Genomic DNA, 21,531 nt, shown 5'->3' with positions numbered 1-21,531 from the left:
TCATCTGAGTCACCTCCATTTTCCTACAGTTTCTAAAGCTTTATTCTTTAATCCATCTGGAGTGGAGTGTGTGTGTGTGTGTGTGTGTGTGTGTGAGAGAGAGAGAGAGAGAGAGAGAGAGAGAGAGAGAGAGAGAGAGATTTTGCAACATTTATTTGAGTGACATGAAGCTAGGACTGGCTTTTGCGTTTTCTGTAGAAGCAAGTGTGCAGCACCATCTACTGGCTGGTCGCCCTGACTCCCTGTGGACAGCACCAGGACTAACTGCTCCTGGCCCCTGAGACAGCCATATCCTAACCCACAGAGGCTACTGGTGAGGTGCCAATGGCTGCTGGTCCAGACCATGAAGCATCATTGCCAGAATGTCCAGGGAGGAGGGAGGAGCGGGGAGGGAGAGGGGGGAGGGGGAAATGGGAGGGGGCAAGCAGCTACCAGATATTAGGGAAAGGAGAGATGGTTCTCCGGCAGCCTGTGAAAGGCTTGCAGGCCTACTGCGTCCACTGTGGAAGCGTGGCTTCCAGAGCAGCAGGATAGAGTGCACTGTTTTAAATCCCCAAGTGTGTGTCAAGTTGTTGCAGTAGAAAGGGGAAACGCGGGTTCCCTACTTCCTATCCATACCACAATATCCCCATGGATGCCATGCTGTTCTTGGGCCTGTCACTTTATGGGTAAATCTGTAAACCAATATATCAAGGCTTCCAAATTACCTTGGCTATCCTTTACTGGATTTTTTTAAAATGTAAAAATTAGCATATGCCTTAAAAAAATTAAATAAACACTGTGTGAGTACAATACACTCTAGGCAGAAATCTCAAGATCAGACAAGCTGCACAGGAAATGACTCCAGTAGCCTGGGGGGGGGGGGTCTGCAGTCCCTGGACCAATAGCAAGAGAAGGGGCTAGAGAGAAACCTGGGAGAGGCAACAAGGACTTCTCCAGGCGGACCTATCCTCCCACTTGAAGAGAGGCAAGAGAAAACAAGAGAAGAGCAGAGGGGAGGACTGTGGGAAGGAGGGAGAGGGGACGATGACTGGAGACACTGAGCATTAGCCAACAAGGGCAGAGGTCCTGAGTGGCCACCAAATGCTGCCTATCCAGGAAGTTACAGGCGAGAAAGGGAAGAAATACAGTCAGCATGAGACCTGATAAGGCAGAGCCAAGAGTGCAGAACACCAAGCTGGTGTTCAGGGGACAGAGCAACGACCCAGTGAGGAACACGGCTCTGGAAGGCAGGGCGCCGTCCGTCCACCTCCAGCACGGGACCCAGCAGAAGCTGACAGACACAGCAGGGAAGCCCATCAGAGAGAAATGGAGTCAGTGGGGTTCACAAGCCAACTTCAAGTCTCATTTGGGGAGCAAAGGCCAAGCTTGGGAGGGGTCTGGTCATCTGGGTGGGAAGTCAGTCCTTTCAGATCAAGTCACCCAATACAGCTGAAGACAAAAGATCAAACTGTCCTCGGAGCCTTAGAGCACATGTTAGACTCACAGTCTACACAACAAGAGAGGATTCTGGGTATCCGTAATCCAGCCAGAGCTCATCAGACAAGCAAAGAGGAGGAAACACTGCCAAGTCCCCACAAAAAGCAGTGGGTCAGAGTTGTACAGGTTATGAGAGGCAGGCAGGAACGAAGTCACGGGGATGGGATGAGTCCCGTTACACCTCTGGCCACACACGGGACGGTGGGCACCATTAACCATTGTGCTTTTTATTTCTAAACGTTATGAAAACATCAAGAGAAGGAATTCCCGGTATTAGCACAGAGATGGCGATGCCCACTGCCCTGATCCCATGAGGGCTCGATACAGACACACTTGGAAAGTCACACCCCATCCCGTGCTGCAGTTGTGTATCTAGGAGACAAACTGGAGAGAAAAACGACCAAGAATTCCAGTTTAGCCAACAAGAGCGTTAAAGTCTATAAAGCTGTATTGCACATAAAGTAAGGATTTGTTCTGGAGCGACTCTGACAAAGTGCACGCCAGCCCCCACCCCGAGCCCCAAGGGATCCTGCAGACTTTTTGGCAGCACCCCAAGCACAAGGGATGTTGCACACCAGACTCCATTATATATAAGATGGGTCTGTTGATGTACAGGAAGAACCCTAAACAGGTCTGCTGGGCACAACTCAAACAACTAGGAACTTCAACTGCTCTACAGAGAAGGGGGCCTTCGCCATGCCTGATCACCAAATGGTTAGGCTTTTGGGACCTACTTCCAGGCATTTCAGAAAATCCCACTGACCAGGAAAACAGAGGTCTGCATACCTAGCTGTAGGTCAAAAGGGTCAGCAGGCTGCTGGTCTATCAACGAGAAAACTACGTTTAGGAGAACCAGGCTCTGCAAATCAGAACCTCAAAATGCAGAGCATCCTATGCCGGGACTTGTGGACAAAACTGGGATGGAAACTGCCCAGATTATCAGAGGCTGGAGGGCATGGGGGGTGCGGTGCTAGGAAGGGGCAGCATGTCCTCCATCACCATTTGTCATCCCCTGCTGTTGCGCAGCGAGAGGAACCATGGGAGCACAGCAGGAGAGTGGGAGCACAGCTGGATGGTGGGAGCACAGCAGGAGTGAGGGGAGCACAGCTGGAGGGTGGGAGCACAGTGGGAGAAGGGGAGCACGACGGGAGGGTAGGAGCACAGCTGGATGGTGGGAGCACAGCAGGAGTGAGGGGAGCACAGCTGGAGGGTGGGAGCACAATGGGAGAAGGGGAGCACGACGGGAGGGTAGGAGCACAGCTGGATGGTGGGAGCACAGCAGGAGTGAGGGGAGCACAGCTGGATGGTGGGAGCACAGCAGGAAGGAAGGGAGCACAGCTGGAGGAGGAAACAACAGTGCGGTGCTCCATGGGTTCACGGGCTGCTCATCCCCCAACTGCCCATCTGGATCAGTCATGAAGAGCAAGACCACCTGTGTCCAGGGCCCCTACCACCTTCCGTAAGCAGGAGGCAGCTCGCAGCCCACCTGTGGGCCTTGCTGTGCCGCCTTCCCTCCCACCCTGGCTTCACCACAGGCCTGGGTCACACAGAAGACGCTGGGCCATTCAAGCTCAGTGACAGTAACAGTTCTTCAACTCACACACCTGTGACCTCACAGGCAAGGCTGGTCCCTGTTGGGGGGCGCTGGCTGGCTGGAGGGGCATCCCCAAATCACACATTGAAAGCCACAGATGCCTCAACGTGAATCAGGATGCCCAGGCGACCATGAGACAGCACTTCCAGCAGGCCTGTGATTCCCAGGCCCCGTGTGGGCAGGATGCCCCTGGGAACTGCCCAGGATGAAGCCAACAGACACACACTGGCTTGAGGAGGGAGCTGTTAGGAATCTGAACCACTGTGTGGCTGGAGGCTGGGTGACAAACAGCCAGACCACACACTGTCATCATCTTAAGGAAAACCAATAGAGAAACTTGGCATTTAACCTGCAGGGCTAGGGAGGGAGGATGCAAGCTGTGAGTGGGACTCACCTGAAGGGGATGCCGGCATCTTCCGGAAGGAACGACGCCCCGCCCTGGGGCCGTTGGCATGCTCTGTGGGGCTGTCTGAGCTCAGAGAGAACTGGAACTGGATGGTTCCGGACTCCACCTGCTTTACCTGCGATTGACCATGGGAGATGGACAATGGCGTCCCTCGCCGGCACTTCCAGCAGAGACCCACCAGCACAAGTGCTGGCCCTATGGCCCAGGCCCCCCTCAAGAAACGTTTCAACCAGACAGCAAACATTCTGGAAGTCACATGTTCTTTGATCATAAACAAGTAATTTTCTGAGAAGAAAATTAGTTGTGTCATTAAAATCCCAGGAGGGTATATTATCAGGGAATGACATTTACCCAAGCAGAAGTAGAGTTAAGGTATTTAATAAGCCATAATGTGTATGTTTTTAATTAGCATGTAATATTGACTTACTTGCATGACTACAGTCCTATGGGTTTTAACCCATCCCTCGGCTGGTCCAAGCAGCCACTGACTGCTTCTCCAGTACTAGGCTGGTCTCCTTGAGTGTCATGTAAATCACGTGACACAACCGCACGGGCTTGAGAGAAGCACGCTCACTCTCTCTCTCTCTCTCTCTCTCTCTCTCTCTCTCTCTCTCTCTCTCTCTCTCTCTCTCGGTCACTCACTCTCCACAATTCTTATAGGGTTACCCACACTATGGAACACATAACAGTCCAAGGCTTTCATGACTCAATCATGTGCTAACACACGGGCGTGGCCATCCGTCCATTCACTGGGAACACCTGGGTGGTTGCCAGTCTGGACACAGAGCTGCCTCAAACAGCGGTGGACAGATTGCTGTGTGCTCAGGTCCTCATTTCTCTGGGAAGCAGTTGCGAGGCCGTAACTCTGTAGACACTGTGTTTTGTAAAAATATAAATATTCAGAGGTATGGGGGCTCAGCCGTTAAAAGCACTGGCTGCTCTTGCAGAGGACCCGGGTCCAGTTCCCAGCACCCACATGGTGGCTCACAACCACCTGTAATTCCAGTTCCTAGGGATCCTGCGCCCTCTTCTGGCCTCCTTGTCACTGCATGCTCATGGTTCATGGAAATATATTCAGGCAAAACACTCATACATAAAAAATAAAAATAACGAAACCTCTAAGACTTTTCTTAGCTGGGATCCCCTCTGCTTCGAGGCCTATTTTGGCTCGGATAAACATGCGGGAAGTTTTTTAGTCAGTGTTTGCATGGAACTCCCCTATTCCTTTATTCTCAAAGCTGCATCGTTGCATCCAAGCCATGGCCTCACAGACCACGTGAGGGAGACCCGGTTTCCAGCCCCGTTTCTGTGCTATGTAGAAGTCTCTTACTTCACAGGGCTGAGACATGATTTACACTGCTTGCTCTTTCTTGGGTTTTGTTCATATTTCCTCTGTCTTCTTTAGGGTCATTCCATTTTATCTGCCTGTCTGCTGGGTTTAAGCTGTTACAGTTTGGATCTGAAATGGTTCCCAGAGGCTCATGTTCAGAGCTATCCGAAAGCCTATGGACCTTTTATGGGTGGGGCCCGGCTGGCTATTGGAAATGGGCCACTGGGAGCCAACTCTGAAGATCAGATCCACCTGTAACTGTGGCCGGTTCCTTCTGCCTCCAGTGCTCCCAAGGGAGAAGTCCGGACTAAATGCTCCACCTCCACTTGCCTCTCCTCCCTTGTTAATGCCTGGAATTTTGGTCACAACAAAATTAATTGTAATTCATATGGTATCTGATTGCTTAATGACTTCTCAAAGTTTTAAATATAAATTCTACCAGGGTGCTGATACACACTTGTCACCCAGCACTGAGGAGGCTAAGAGGAGGGTCATCGCCAGTCTGAGGCCAGTGCGGGTTACACAGTGAGACCCTTTCTGGAATTAACTAAATTAATTCAACAGAAAACACTTAGCAACTTCTAGGTCAGGTCAGCAATGGCAGCTCGTTACCCCTGTGGAAGGACTGCAGACTCTCCCAGGCTCCCCTGGCTCCTGGCATTCATTACATTGTCTCATACAGAATCTAACTGCCTTGAAGACCTCACCAGATACAATGTAACTTCTGCCTAGACCTCCGGCGAAGCCTACTCAGCCCTCACTTCCGCTGTTCTTCATTCCCATCTTCCATGCCTCCTTCTCTAGAGCAGCAGTTCCTAACATGTAGATTAGCACCCCTTTTGTTCTCCTGGGTTGCCTAAGACCATTGCATATTTATACTATATATTTATATTAAGACCATATCATATTTATACTATGATACATAATAGTAGCAAAACTACAGTTATGAAGTAGCAGTGAAAATAAATGTATGGCTAGAGGTCACTACCGAATGAGCAACTGTATTAAAGAGTCGCAGTTCTGGGAAGGTTGAGAACCACTGCTCATGAGAAACACCACACTGCTCTCGAAGTCCCTTCCTTCAGTTCCCTGGGGAAGGCAACACCTGTGCTTCTGGTGACTCTTGAGGGGTACAGAATTCTGGGCTCCAAGAGCTTCCCACTGGCCCTCACTGGGCAGAGCAACCTGCAACATCTACACCAGCACTTCTCTGTAGGCAGGGAGCCAGCTTTCTATTTCTGTTCTCTACCCTGTCTTTGCTTTTATTTTTCAGTGATTCACAGTGTCTGGCTGAGTTTACTTCCCTTTTATCTCTGGGCTTTGCTGAACTTCCAGATATCTGGATTTGTGTCTCTTGCCAAGAGTTTCCTATCACCATAGCCTTAGAGCTGTTTCCTGCACTGGGCACTCTACCGCCTGACCCGGTGCTGGGTTCAGGTGCTGCCCCAATGTTCAGCACGGTAGCTTGGCTGCTGTTGCCAACAACACCTAAAACTCTGGTGGTCCTGGTTCAACACCTAAAACACTGGTCTGATGTGAGGGATGATAAACTCCAGCCACCCATCCAGCTGTGGATTTTAACTTGCTCCTTTTTAATTCTAACATCTCTGTCTGGATCTTCTCCGCACCCTCCCTCTCTTCACGACAGTGTTAGCACCTATGTGTGTTTACATTTTCACTGTTTTAAGTATTTTAAGACCCTTGATAACCAACCTTTGAACAATCTTAGTGTTGGTGTCAGATAACTGGTACGTTACCAAGTGGGCTGCTGGAACACAAGTTCATTTGGATTATACTGCCCTCATTTTAAAAGATTACACGTTATGTGTCTGTGGCTACTTTGCAGTCCATGAATGAAGAACGTTGGCACTGTGTATCAGCAGAAATCAGCCCCCTGGGATCAGGCCCTAGCTTGAGACCACAGTTTCTGTGGGCCCTGGTGTCCACATGAGTGCCCGTCTCGAAGCTTACACAGCGTCCACCAGATCCCCTGCCTACAGTCTTCCAGAGCAGTCCTGGGACTAGACAGAGTCTACCACACACATAGCTCAGGTCTCAAATGCCCTGGCCTGCTGTTTAAGGTCAGCTCCACACCCATGCAGCTTGGGATAAACCTGGAATTTTTGTAAGCAGGTTGCTTACAAGCCCCTCCCTTGTGAGCGCTGCCCAGTTCCCCAGGAGCCTTCAACTCTCTGACCAGGCCTGCTGTGTGCATCCTACCTAAGGCCTGGTGCTTTGTAAAGAGGACAGGACCGTGAGAATAGGTAATGTCCCCATCCATCAGCTCAGGAGCGCAGATGTCTACAGCTGATAAACTAATAGCACAGGAAAGGTACTGTTTCAACATCAAAGGTAACAACTGTAGCTCACAGCTAGGAACCGGAAGTACCGGCTTCTGCAGATGGAAATCCTTTTAAAGAATTATTCATACAAAGGAAAAAGACAAGGAAAGGACAAGAGCTAGGGCGGAAACCTGGCCATGAGATGGAACTCTGCTTCATAGCAAACAATGAAATACCAGCGGACAACATGCGCTCTGAAACACAACACGCTGCCCTGAGACAATGTAGCTTCTCCAGGATTGCTACTTCCCTTGACTGACAGCGGCCATTTCCGCTCAGCTTCCTGTTCAAAAGGCAGTCACTAAATAAGGAAGGGCTGCAGAGCTGGCTGGGAGAGAGGACAGGTAAGGCACACCTCCACAATGCTTTCCCAGTGCAGGAGCGGAGACAGAGCTGGCCAGCACAGCACACTGCTGTCATCTGTGCTGTCTGCTCAGGATGCTGGTCCTCAACCACAGGCACTTTGGGCCCAAAAAGTCTTCAGCAAGGTCTGAAGGTGGATGCTGGCTGCCGCAACTGGGGATGCTACTGACATCTAGTGGCAAATGAGGGGGATGCAGCCAAAAAGACTCTAAAGCGAATGGACCCAGCAAAAAAAAAAAAAAAAAAGTTACTCCTCAGAATTGTCTGCATCTCTGGGATTGAGAAATGCAACTCCATGTTCTCCATGGGAAATGGAAATTTTTAATATGTGTGTCACAGAGCAGGTCAAATTTTCAAAATGCTTGTGCCTGGTATAGTTTGCACTCTCAAAAAGGGAAGGCGATGAATTGGCAAGGCCAGCTGTAAATGTGACAGACATTTATACCAGACAGACACAGAGATACAGACAGACAGACAGACAGACAGACAGACAGACAGACAGACAGACAGAGACGGGGAGAGGGGGAGAGGGAGAGACAGAACAGAGAGGAAAAAAGACAGAGAAAAATAGAGATAGACAGCCATACACAGACACAGAGAGAGTAAGACAGAGATACAGACACAGAGAGAAACAAAGAGATAAACAGAGAGAGAGAGAGACAGACATAGAGATATAGACACACAAGAGTGTCAGAGATTAAACACACAGAAAAAGACAGACACACAGAGAGTAAGAGAGAGAAACAGAGAAACAGACAGAGACACAAACAGAGTAACAGAGAGACAGAAAGACATAACCATACAGAGACAAACAGGAGAGGAGGGGAGAAAGGAAGAGAGAGAAAAGAGGGAGGGGAAGGGGAGAAAGAGGGGAAAGGTAAGGGCTTTGAGATTTCTGATGGTGATTCCATAATCAGGGCTCAAACCAGACCATATGGAAACGCAGCAAAATATGGTCCCATAATGAGAGACATTGCTCATAACAAGAAACTGCACCATCAGCTGTGCCCCGATGCAGGCCCCAAAGCATCCGGCAAATCGTAAATAACAACACTGGAAATAACAGCTGTCGCTAGAGTCAGCACAGACGTGACACCGTGAGGTGGCAGGTACGGCCCCTCTCCCTGAGAAAGAGGAAATGGGTGGTAAGGGCTCTGTGCATGGCTGAGACCTGCACATGACAGGCACCACAGGGGGGGGCAGGGCAAGGGGGCCCTGCCACACCCTGGAAGGAGGGCAAGGATGGACCTCAGACAGGGTTCTGAGCCAACCGCAGTTCCACACCTGTCTGTGGTGTCCTGGGTCACCTGAGCAAGGCAGCCAGGGTGATACGCCATCCTGGAGCCTCTCCTGGCCTCTCTTGCTTTCCAGGCTGGAGCTCAGAGAATGCCGCAGCGAAGCAGCTCTGTCGGTCTGAGAGTCTGCTGGGGACCTGTGCTCTCTATGCTGCGGCAAGGTCCATGGTGGGAATACGCTGAGGGTGGGGGGAGACAATGCCCAGCTGGGGGCTGAAGCCAAATCCCTGGCAAATTCTCACTAAAGCCACACGCAGTCCTCCTCTGAGGCACCAAACATGAGCACAAGGAGCATGCCGAGGAGCAGCCCCCCACAAACACGCACCCTGGCCAGCAAGGCATCCAGAGGAGGAGGAGGTGGTAAGGAGGATATTAGCAGACCCAGGAGGAAACTGGCCTAACCAGGACTCAGCACGCACCAAGGGCACATTCAGGACACAGAAAAGGCTGGCTTGTGGAATACTGAAAGCACGCTAGTCACTGTGGAGCTTTAAACTAAATAAACTTGGACCAGGTGGGCAAAGTGCTTCTATGTAAGTGCAAAGGCCTGAGTTCAGTCCTAGGAGCCCACAGGAAGTGAGGTGTGGTAGCACAGGCGGCAACCTAAGCACTGGGGGAGGAGGGAGACAGGCGGAGCCCAGGGTGGCCAATCAGCAAGCTCCAAGTTCAGGGAGTCTGTGTCCAAACATTGGCTTGGAGGATACAGGAAAAACTCTGCTGCCGCTGCGTGCACTCTCATGGTAACTACACCCACACATCACACACGCATGCACACACACGTTTGCACACGTGCGCACACACACCCACTCACCCACGCACGCACGAATGAACTTGCTACAAGCATCTGAGAACCACACCTATGAAGTGCTTACCTCCTCGGAGCTCATGCTAGCTGAAGGCACCTTATAGACCAGACAGCGTGAGGGGTTGTGCTGAACCCCACCCTGAAGAGGCAGCGTCACCTTTCCTGGGCCCGCTTCCAGATCGGGGTTCCAAACAGCCCATCGGACCATGTGCATGCACGCCACGCTGGATATTGAGGTGGGCGAGCTGGCCTGGAACGGGAACAAATCACGGCCATGTGAGACAGCGCCATGGCCACCTGATGTGAGACAGCTCCACAGCCACCCGACAGGGCATATATGTCACCACATATAACCATTCCAGGAGCTCAGAGCAGCAAGGGGCCAGGGCCACCTGTTCCACCCACGGGAGCAGAGGCAGGAGGACAGCCTTTCCTGACACCCACCAGTCTCATGACCTCATCAGTTTCCTATGGCTCATGGCAGCAGGGGCCGCTCTAACACCCTACTCCTCAGGGACCTCTCTGACAATCTGTTAACCCTCAGACACGTGCCAACTTCTCCTCAAATGCATCAAAAAAACTAGAGTTGCACCTGAGAAGCTCTGCAAAATATTGGAATGAGTGCATGTGTGAGTGCATACGAGTATATGTGTGTAAATGTGAGGGAGATGTACATGTATATATGTGTGTGAGCATGTATATGCATATATGTGCATGTATCTGTGTGTGTGTTTACGTGCATGAGCACATAGGTGTGTGTATATGAGGGGTGGAGGTGCATGATCAATTTAGGGTTACCAGCATACATCTTCATCAAAGTCTGAGAAGCTGCGCGCATGCGTGCGTGGGTGTCACCCTGATGTCACCCAGACTCTCATGGAGTCTGGAGAGCAATCTGCTGTTTCATGGGTGAGTCCTCCCACCTTCTCAGTGAGCGGCCAGATCAACAGGCCGAGGCCGGAGGAAACCCTGGGCTCGCAGCCGCCTGTCATCTGCACAAAGTCGCCTCTACAAATTCAGAGGTGGAGCTGGGCTCAGCGATGTACCCTGAACTTGTCCCTTTCGTCCTCTTAAGTAGGATTACAGCTGAGTCCCAGGTCTCTGTGGAGCACAGAAATGCCGCTCGCTCGGCCCATCATGGCGACTGCTCTGATTGGAAGCCCTGACTGGCAGATCTTAGAGCTGCCTGGGAAGGTAAAGACCCCTGAGGTTCATGGAAAACTGTCAGACCACAACAAGGTGGCCTGTGTAGTACTGCTGACCCAGAACTCCAGTCTGGAAGGCAGGGGAGGGACCAGCCTGCTTCTCACTGCCCCAAAGCAACACCCCCATGGCGTTAGGAGGCGAGGGAGTTTGAGCAGCATAATACTGTCCCCTCCTAACAGTCTTCATGGGAAGCTGAGCAGTCGGATGCACAGGTTAAGGAACACACGGCCCTAGGCAGCAGGCTTGGTTGCCCAGGTGCAGTCAAGGGTCCCTGAAGGCACAGGCACAGGCAGCAGCACAACCTCAGAGAGGGGGACACAAACACAGGTGACCTGGAAGAGGGGTCTGGCATACAGGACAGCACACACTTCAGCAAGAGCCAGTAAGGGCGGCAGGGCACTGGCCCTGAATTAGGTCCCAACAGACGCTGCTCACATGACTAGAAACAAGGTATGGCCAGGTCACTGTCACTGCCGGACATGAGTACACCAGGACGCCAGGTGGATGCCACACATTCACAAGAACGTCTCTGCTCGACCAAACCACAGCCAAGTTCAAGGGCCAACCAATTGGGAAACCACAACGTCACCTGGGCTTTGTTCCCTCAATGAAATTCTGCCTGTTGTGTGCTCTTTATATCCGTGAGAGAAAACCCCAAACCAGCAGTCCTGATTGCTGTCTTGCTATGCATCCGGGCTTCAAACCCCATAGACCAGCAGGGCATGCTGGGCCTTCCCCACAGCCAGATGGTAGGTCTTGGGTACTGCCATGCTCCTATTCCTGTAGGTGCTAATGGAGTTTGGGTCCCTGGTCATTGGGTGGAAAAAAACCCAAAGTATAAGCAAAGAATCAAGAAAGTGGGAGCCTTTAGCATCAGACTACACCACACAGGGATCTGCCTGTTCCCACCCTGCCCCAGCCCCTGCCCTGCCCTGCCCCAGCTGCCTCTGCCCTGCCCCTGCCTGGGTACAGTTCTGCTCTTCATGGGCAGAACAGATCTTAGAAGACGGTGTGTCACTGCAGGGTCTCAGTCAGCACTGGTGATGGACCCACTCCTCTCAAAGTGCGATCACTACACTGAGATCTACCGTACTCGCCAATAAAACACCCCACACTCAGTAGCGGCTGGGCAGCTTCTGTAAACAGCCGCTCACGGTGGCGGGATTAAAAATAAAACAGAAATCCAAGTGTCCCTGAGATTGGTGCGACGCCTTCTGGCTTCGTTTCTCAAGTTAGGCGATCCTGACTTCTAATTTTCCAGTTTCACGGTTCTCTGTGGCTGTTTAGTCCTTGATCAAAATAAATCTCTTCTGTGTGGAGTAGCTGTCGGTCAGATAAACATCCACTTTTGCTTTTGTCTGTAACAGCTTTAACAGAGAGAGATGATGTACGAGCTACCGATCACTTCTGAGACCCAACAGGGTAACTGGGAGTTGGTGGCAGTCCAACTCCACCCACCCACCCACCCGCGTCCTACAGCCAGCCCAGAGGCTCCTGCTTCAGGACCCTTCCCCAGAATGGACTGCTCTCAAGAAAAGGGCCAAGCACAAGCACAGAGAAAGAGCAGCCACTCAGGAGGCTTCTGCTACCCAGGGTTTTTACAATTAGGATTAGAAACACTTAGCTGACACCACCATGCACCAAGCAGTCCCAGCCTCTCAGGAGTCAGAGGCAGGAGGACTCCTAGAGGCAAGGAGTTCAGGGACAGCCCTTGGGGACAGAGGACAACCCCATCTCCAAGGTAAAAAATCAAAAGGATTACCAACTTTATAATTCTTTATCCTGCCAATCAGAATTTATACATCCTCAAAAGAAAAAGAAAAATGTTCAAACGCCTGTGAAGCCAATAGTTTTCATTTAGACTTTTCACTACAATGAATGATGGGAAAAGCCAAAGGAGCACAGAGGTCGGCACAGATGGGTCACAAGCCACCGCAGGAGCACAGGTGGGCTGGTGGGAGCCTGTGAGACCAGGTCACCAGACAGGCAGATGAATGGTAAAGTTGAGTAAGCTCAAACCCCAGGAATCTCAGGTTTGAGAACAGCACGAGTGGAGCTCTGGACCGTGTAACCACGACACCCCACAGAGGACCATGGGCACTGGGTCACATGGCCTAAACACCTGGAGTTCTCCATGCTAACGAGGCACTTAGATAGCTCCACCCCCACCCCAGCATTCAGCCAATGAGCTTCCCTTCCTGAGCACTCCTTGCTGAAAAGATATTTAATCCTGGGATCACTGGAATAAAGTGTATGCATCCTCATCCGCCATCAGATAAAGCAGTCTGAACAAGCAAGGGCTGTCGCTTCACCAAGGATCTCTGAAATCCCCAGGAGAAGGAAGGCCTTCTCTCTTCCAGCCCCTCCCTACTCACTCAGAATCAGACTGGGTTCCACCTGTCCAGGGCTCTGCCTTCCCCTTCCTTTCTGCCTAATGTGTGGATGCCCTGAGGGGAGGGAATTCACGACAGCGCGCGAGCACGAGCGCGCACGCACGCGCACACACACACACACACACACACACAAGCTTGCAACTCCTGGCGGCACTCAGGTACACGGGAGACTGGGAACCACAGCATCCATCCCCCAGGAAAACACAGACTGTGGGCTTAGTCCCCATTAGGGACTTTGCCCTGCCTTCTCTTGGTGGCATGGCCAGCAGCGCCCCTGGCACCCCGGTGGGGAAGCGGGGTGCGGTTTGACAATGGGTCGGGAACCAGGTTTTCTTGTGGGACTAAAGTGTCAGCAAAGCCATGAACAGGATCTGTCACTGACCTCTGGAGATGTTCCAGCCCAGGGTCCCGGTGGCGGGCAGGCTGAGTGGTGGTTCACAGACCTGTACCATCCTGTGTCCCGGGGCATGGGGTACGTGCAGATGTGACTGGCATTAGGACGCAAGCTCATCCCGGGGTAGCCAAGCTAGTTGGAAGCTGATGGTAGGAGCAGGAAAGCAATCTGGGTGGGGCCAGAGACAGACGGGCAGGGACTGGGACAGCAATGTGCCCATGAAGCAGAGGATTCAGGGGTGTGGACAAAGCCAAGGACAAGACTGCAAGAGCAAGGACCGGCCTCTTGCAGAGGAACGCGCCTGCGGAACCTTGCTGTGCCCAGTGAATCTGGCTGAACCTGTGGCTTCCAAAGATGTGAAAGGAAATTCGGCTGCTTGAAGACACCAGCCTCGGGGCCTTACACAGTTTGTCTCTGGTGGCCATCCTCAGATTGGCATGAAGAAAGACAGGCCTCTTGTTCCTCCGGGAGCTTTATCTCCTCAGATGTTTGCTGAGGACTCTTTCCTGCTGCCTGGACCACTGTGCCATACCTCTGAGCTGGGACAGTGGCATTCTGCTGGGGGGGGGGGGCACCCACACTTACTCACACTTGGTACCACGGAGTCGACTTCCAGAGACAAGCGTGACAAGCCCAGAGGGACAGAAGCCTGGAATCATGAGACTACATCAGGCCCCTGGCTGAACAGTCTACAAAGACAAACTGCCACGGTGGGTTGTCTCTGAATGCTCCCGACATCACACCAATCACGGAGGAGGAGACCAAAAAGCAAAGGGGGCAGGGGGGGCACACTGGGAGAAAACTCCGTCAGTACAATGCTTGCTAAGTTTGATCTCTAGAACCAATGTTTAAAGAAGAAGAGGAAGAGGAGGAAGAGGAGGAAGAGGAGGAGGAACGGCCACCAGGCATGGTAGCCCATGCTTGTAATCCTAGCTCTAAAGAGGTAAGACTCGGGCATCCCTGGGGCTTGCTGGATGGCCAGCCCCAGACCTTTGGAGTTCCTGCCACCCTGCACACACTCACATACACACACACACACACAGAGTGGTAGCTAGCACCAGAGGAATGACGAAGCATCCTCTGCACACAAAGCAGACTGACTTAAGGGGCCATCATCCCTCTGAGGGAGGAGTCAGTAAAGCATGGAGCACTGGGAAGGCCACCGCTCGCTCGGACCCTAGCCAGGACCCTGAGCAATCCAGCACATGGCAGGAGGGGAAGGCTCTGACCTTTTGCACTCTAACCCAGAGCCCACAGGTAAGCAGGCAAATGTGAGACCCAGATGGTGCTCAGGGCCCACTGATCACCCACCCAGTAGAAAACAAAGGGTCTCAGACACCCTGAGTCCAGGGAGAGCCTCGGAAGATGTGTTCTCTGTGACTCCTCGAGTTCTGGGCCACTGAGGCAACCTCACAAGGCTAGAACCCACAGTAACGGGTCCTGGAAACAGGTGGAGGGAGCATGAACCAATGCCCCTTCTTCCTGCCAGCCCTCCAGCAGAGGGTCCCCAGCCAGGCTGCATCAATTACACGCTGTGACCTAGTGCAAATGAGAGGCGCGGTGAACTTGGCAGCGACTGCCGGCTAATTCCCCTCACACATATTCACAGTGGCAAAGGCGGCCTGCGAACCCATAATTAAAGTCATCTGCTCTCCCATGTATGACCCGGTGATGGGCTGTCACTTAAGCTCGCAGTGGTCATTTATTACACGGTATTTTCAGCTCATTCAACTAAGCACGGCAGTTATTTTTAGTCATAGACACGAAAGAAAGTTCCACAGCCTGGAACAACACTCCTGATTGGACGGGGCTAGCAAAAAAAAAAAAAAAAAAAAAAAAAGTCAGCTCCCTTCTGTCCACCTGTCAGGAGCTGAGAAAAGCAAAGAGGTTGGCTGTCCTGGGCTGCAGGTGTTTCTGTGGCGTGGACAGGTAGGGGCCACCACCCTCGAAGCCTGAGTTCGATCCAGCAGCTGCAGACACCCGGATACCAGCAGCTACAGACTCCCAGATACCAGCAGCATGAGCAGCACTGGGTCCCAGCTTCTGCTTTCCCTGGTGAGCCTGTCCTGCCTGCTCCTGCTCCCAGAAGTGAAGCGGGAGAGAAGAGGGCAAGGCAGAAGAGGAGGCCAGAGAATGAGCAGAGAAACACACTCACAGGAACACACCTGGGACAGGCTGTGGGCAGAAGAGCTGTGCGTAAACAGCTGAGGAAGATCATAACGGGGATGTTTGATTTGAAACCTGATGCTCTGCGTTTGCAACACAACCATGCAACCTCGACATCACCATGATGTCACCGCAGAGCCTGGCACCTACTGCTCCACCCCACTCCTCCCAACTCGGAGTCTAATTTAGGAGAAGGTCCACAGGGTGGAAGGAAGCTGCAGAGAGGAGCTGGTCAGCTGTTGCAGTTAATGACTACCCACATGCACTTCAGTTAGACGAGAGACAACACTGCACGCAGGTCAACCACATGGAAAACAAAATGCCCAGGAGTAGCCGGGCGGGAGGGGGGGGCGCACACCTTTAATCCCAGCACTCGGGAGGCAGAGGCAGGTGGATTTCTGAGTTCAATGCCAGCCTGGTCTACAAAGTGAGTTCTAGGACAGCCAGGGCTACACAGAGAAACCCTGTCTCAAACAAACAAACAAACAAACAAACAAAAAATTTTCAAAAAATAAAAAATGCCTGGGAGTAAACCTAGTAGGTACTGTCCAAAATCCACATCTGTAACAACAGACAATAAATAAAGGATACACAAGCAGGCCTGAGGAGGTGCCTGCTGCATGGGCCAGGCGGCAAGGGTCTGGGGCCCCAGAACCCCCTGCGTAATCAGGGAGCAAGCTGGCCAGCTGGCTCTGTTGGTAAACTGTATTGCTGGCTAGTTTCATGTCAACTTGACACAAGCTGGAGTCATCTGAGAGGAGGGAGCCTCAGCTGAGAAAATACCTCCACAAGACTGGGCTGTAGGCAAGCCACTGACGTGAGGCCACCCTGGGCTTTTGTTTCTGGGGTTTTCTGGGTTCTATAAGAAAGCAGGCTGAACAACCACAAGAAGCAAGCCGGTAGGTAAGCAGCACCCCTCCACGGCCTCTGCATCAGCTCCTGCCTCCTGGTTTGAGTTCCTGTCCTGACCTCCTTCCATGAAGAACAGTGACATGAAAGTGTGAACTAAACGAACCCTTTTTGTCCCCAAGCTTCTCTTGGTCACGGTGCTTCATCGCAGCAATGGTAACACTGCTTTGGACAGTGAGTTCCAGGCTCACTTGAGAAACCTTGCTCAGAGTGGAGAAGGCTCTAGACTCCAACCTCAGGCTCATGCCCACACACGGGCACGCACATGCAAGTATACACACACACACACACACACACACACACACACACAAGCACTCCACACACACATAAAAACAATTTTACTACAATGTTTGGCATGATGTGTTTGCATAGCCGAGGGGGCAGGGCCACAGGTTCTTGGTCACCTGACTGGCTCCCAGGGGAGAGGGACTCTCTAGGGAAGCAGGGTTCAGAAAAGTTGTACTGGGACTTGGGGGATTGGTGGGGGGGCTCAGATGAATGTACTATGTAAAGGCACACACATTCGGAGCAGCAAGTGACAGAGAAGCAAGTTGCTTTCAGGTGGGTCCCTGAAGCGAGTAGACCTTCAGCTACTGCCAAGCAGAAAATCAAAGAGAGTTCTTCTAAAACCAGAAGGACCTCTGGAGCAATCCCTGGCGACGAATCTCAAGAAACCCGAGTTCTGTGTTTAGCAAAGATTCAGACTCAGCAGAGCAGAGGGAGCCACGAGCAGGCAGACAGCTCTGGCCCCTTGGGCTCCATCTGGCCTGGGTGGAGGTCATTCCCCTGCTCTCTGAAGAAAGTCCTAAGCTCTCAGGCTGAGAGTGAGCAGGAGCCATCCCCAGGACAGACAGACAGACACAAAGCCACTGCTGGCAGTGGGAGGCCAGAGGCAGAGGCTCAACCACGAACCCAAACAGGCCCCGGTTAAGTTGTGGATGCTTAACTACAGTTCTCAACGTGATTGAATTCAGAAGCACACAGGGCAGACAGTCAGACGGTGCAGTCATGAAGGCACCTGTGGCCAACTCTGGTGAGCTGACTCGGATCCCCAGGACCTACACTGTGAAAGGAGAGAACTCCCAAAGCTGCTCTGTGTGCGCGCACACAATCACAAATAAAATCAAGAAGAAGAAGGTAGCTATGCCCTGAGGCACACTTTTCCAAATGGACTAAGGGAGAGATGAAGGCACCTGTCCTGAACATGGGTCGTAACCCATGCCCATGGGTTGGGGGTCAGTCTGGATGAAAGGGGGACAGGCAGGCATGGTGACGGGAGTCCATCCCTCTGCCTCCTGGTCAACCAACAGGAGCAAGCAGCCTCCCGCTCCTGAAGCCATGCCTGCAAGTCACAGCCATCACCGTGCCCTCCCCACTGCGATGAGGACCCACAAAGAGGGAGTTCAAAAGTCAGCCCTTCCTCCCGGGCGTGGTGGAGCACACCTTTAACCCTAACATCCCAATCCTTTCATCAGGCAAGAGTAACTAATACAAAGTCCGCAGCCGCCCCAGTGCCACAAAGATCACTCGGGGACCAGGACGGTGCTGCCAAGGACCAGCACCACACACATGGTGAGTGCTCACACCTCTGTTAAACCAACTTTTATTGTTCGAAGAATATCGATAAATGCATAAATAACAAGTCAGAACAGCTTCTTAGTGACCTGGGGAGGGGTTATCTTGTCAGGTGACATCCTCCAAGCAGTGTGTGCATACACACACACACACACACACATACACTCAAACTATGTGCATGCAAAAATGTTTGTAGATGAAATCAAACTATGCCTGTGGCTTGCCTCTGAGTAATTAATTCCTCACAGGTTTGGCAGAGGCAGAGATGAAGGAAACCGCCCATCAGGATGTCAGATGGGGAGCCTACACGGGGTGCGGCTTACCACCTGGCTTGCCTTTCCTATGCTCAAGATTCCCAACATGCAAGGTGCCTTGTGAGAGGAAAGCAAAGGAGGCAAGGAGTCAGCATTCTGGAAGAGTGGCCAAAGATGGTGCTTCCAAAGGCAACAGGGCAGGGGAGGGGGAAGGGGAGGGGGAGGGGAGGGGGAGGGGAGGGGTTACTGCACTGCTTTCTGGGTGTGGTATGCCCCTTCTTGACCATTAGAGCCTTAGACAAGGCTATGCAGCAGGTAGGTCTCATGTAGCCCAGGCTAGCCATAAACTTGCTATACAGCTGAGGACAGCCCTGCCCACCTGATCCTTCTGCCTCCACCTCTAAGAGCGAAGGTGGCACCGGACAAGACTCCTGCTGCCTAACAGTGCCTCACAGGCCTGGTTCTCCCTCCCACAGCCCACCCCACAGTGTCCTCCTACACCCATGGGCACCTGCACACAGCACATTTTAGATGAAGCATCTGGTGATCAATACGGCAGCAGGTGATTAATAACTGCTCCCTAAAGTGACAGAGACCTGAGGTCGGCCCCAGGAAGGCCTGGTGCGAGCATGAGACATGGGAGTCAGGGCTCTCTCTGTAGCAGAAAGGATTCAGAGCACAGTGGGCGAGTGGGCTCCAACCCCTTCCCTGCCCAGGCTCACCATCCTCCTTCAGATTCAGAAAACTGCCCCGCAATAAAGGTCCCTGCCATCATGTCCCACCGGCCTTCTATTGCATTAGGTGTCAAGATGATCCGGTCTTTTCCAAATAGAAACGGAATCTTGAGAACAGCACGGCCTGTGCTGCCCAGGGAATCTGCATCCACAGGTAAGCCGTCTGCCCACTGTATCGCTCTCAACCAAACCTACAAATTCCTACTCTTCATTACGATGAAGATGCGGGGAAAGTTTGCTATAAGAAGCCGTTCATCACTCACGCAGACTCCAGCTTTGCTACAATAACAGCAAGGGGAAAATGTAGTCCAACAGCCTCGTTTTTCAAAATAATTACCGGTTCGATAATTACGAATTAAAGCTGTCATGATGCATGAAGCTTACTGGGCCGTGTCCTGCCGTCAGCCCACAGAATATCCGACCCCCATGAAGACCATGAGATCAGAAAGAGGCTGTTCCCCAGCACCATGGGCCACGCCTGTTACCAGGGCTTTTAAAGAGAAGAGACTGGTGCCCGCCAGGTCTCTCCTCAGCACAGAGCCAGCTGCAACAAGCTGACAAGTGACACAGGACACTCACACTGCCATCCGCTCCCGAGGGGCTGTTGAACACGTACTCCAGCTGGAAGACGATGGCGAAGGCTGGGTGACTGACCATCTCCGGGAGCCGCAGGTGGCTTCTCAAAACTAGAGCCTGATTTCCAGAGCTGGTCGGGAACACAAAACCAGGAGGTGTTGGAACAGGGCATCCATCCCACCTGTGTCCACCTCCCTACGGTGAAAGGCAGCAAAGGGGAGCCCCCAGGGACCCCAGGACACAGTCAGTCCACTCTGCTCAGCCCAGTAAAAGCCACTGCGACACCTCCAGACTTCCAGAGGACATCCGCAAGGATGCAGGGAAAGTTCGCTATCAGAAGCCATTCATCACTCAGTAAAGCACTCAGTGTCCACAGAGGCGAGGGAGGGCCCCCCCCAAAGAGCTCTGACAGTGTCCACAGAGGGAAGGGAGGGTCCCCCCCAATCTCTGAGCTCTGACAGTGTCCACAGAGGCGAGGGAGGGTTTCCCCCCTCTGCACTGAGCTCTGACAGTGTCCACAGAGGCGAGGGAGGGTCCCCCCAGCACTTAGCTCCTGCATGTCAGCTGAGCACCGCACACATTGACGGAGGGGGCAAGACACGCTTCAGTGATGTCTCCATGGGTCCCAGACACATGGGACTCAACACAGTGTAGGACTTGAAGCCTTCGAAAAGGAACCCCTGAGCCCATCCGGGTGGTGTGCAAGGGGCTCTTCAGACCCTCAGCCAGAAGCACCCGAAGCACTAGCTCCAAAGTTGTCACAGCAGAAACAGGGGCTTTTCCTAAGTGTCCATCCCCGAGGTTTATGCCGGATGGGTGTGATTGAGGGAACAGGGTTGACAGAAAAGCACAGCGCAGGGCAAGCCCACAACCACATGTTCAACTCCCTTATTTTTATTTCCCCATGGCCCCTTGTAGCTCTCTCAGCCTTTTATCACCCCAGGTGCAGGGGGCCCGGCCTCGGCACAGGGAGATACCTGTTCTTGGAAGAGGCACTGATTTTCCTGCTGAAGCTGGCCGAGCGGGTCAAGGCCACGTCCATCTCAGGCACAAGCACAACCACCTGTGGCCTCTGCACGAAGCCCAGCCCGTTGTGGACGCAGACGTGCAGGCGCCGCTCCAGGACCTCGAGGGTGCCGCTGTCCAGCAGGCCGACCCCCTACAAGAGACACAGGGTAGAGAGATGAGTTCTGCACGGCTGGGAAGGGATTGGCCAGAGATGACTGAGTAAGCAGGTGAGCCAACAGTGGAGGCCATGGTGCAGTCTACAGAGCTCCCGTTGGAGGGACACCGAGTGTGAATGAACACAGTCGAGGGTCCGACGACGCAGGGCGCGGCGATGCCCACTGGCCATGGGTACCCCCTGCTAAGTCAGTTTATTTCCCTTGAAGCATGACCTTCGCCATACAACACACACAGAAACACAGACAGCTTAGCAGACAGTTCCCAGGACGGGGCGACCTCAGATCCTCCTCTGTCTGGAGTCACATCCCTGAGTCGGGCATCACTGTGATGGAGAGGCGCTCGCGTCCGTCAGGTGTCGGGTCGGAGTAAGTGGGAAGAGGATGCAAGCTCAGGGAACAAGTCATGAACTGACTTGGATGGAGTCTAACCCAAAGCCAGGGCCGGACACCATAGACCTCCATGTTTTGTTTTTTTTTTAATATTTTTATTACATATTTTCCTCAATTACATTTCCAATACTATCCC

At 52.5% G+C, this 21,531-nt stretch overlaps 1 protein-coding gene across 3 annotated transcripts in view; it reads right to left on the bottom strand.

Annotated features, from left to right (window-relative positions):
* Nphp4 (nephrocystin 4) overlaps positions 1-21,531 on the bottom strand; it is an 86,115-nt gene that overhangs the window by 33,847 nt on the left and 30,737 nt on the right. For all 3 annotated transcript variants that reach the window (XM_029476428.1, XM_021159368.2, XM_029476427.1), the window contains exons 8-11: positions 20,799-20,980; positions 19,825-19,951; positions 9,682-9,864; positions 3,468-3,594 (exon numbers count right to left, since the gene is read on the bottom strand). In XM_029476428.1, the coding sequence (XP_029332288.1) occupies positions 3,468-3,594; positions 9,682-9,864; positions 19,825-19,951; positions 20,799-20,980 (619 nt within the window). The remainder of the gene's footprint in view (positions 1-3,467; positions 3,595-9,681; positions 9,865-19,824; positions 19,952-20,798; positions 20,981-21,531) is intronic.

Source organism: Mus caroli, chromosome 4, assembly GCF_900094665.2.
Source record: "Mus caroli chromosome 4, CAROLI_EIJ_v1.1, whole genome shotgun sequence".
Taxonomy (NCBI): Eukaryota; Metazoa; Chordata; class Mammalia; order Rodentia; family Muridae; genus Mus; species Mus caroli.
The sequence above is the reverse complement of the archived record's forward strand: the minus strand, read 5'-3'. Positions and strand labels throughout refer to the sequence as shown.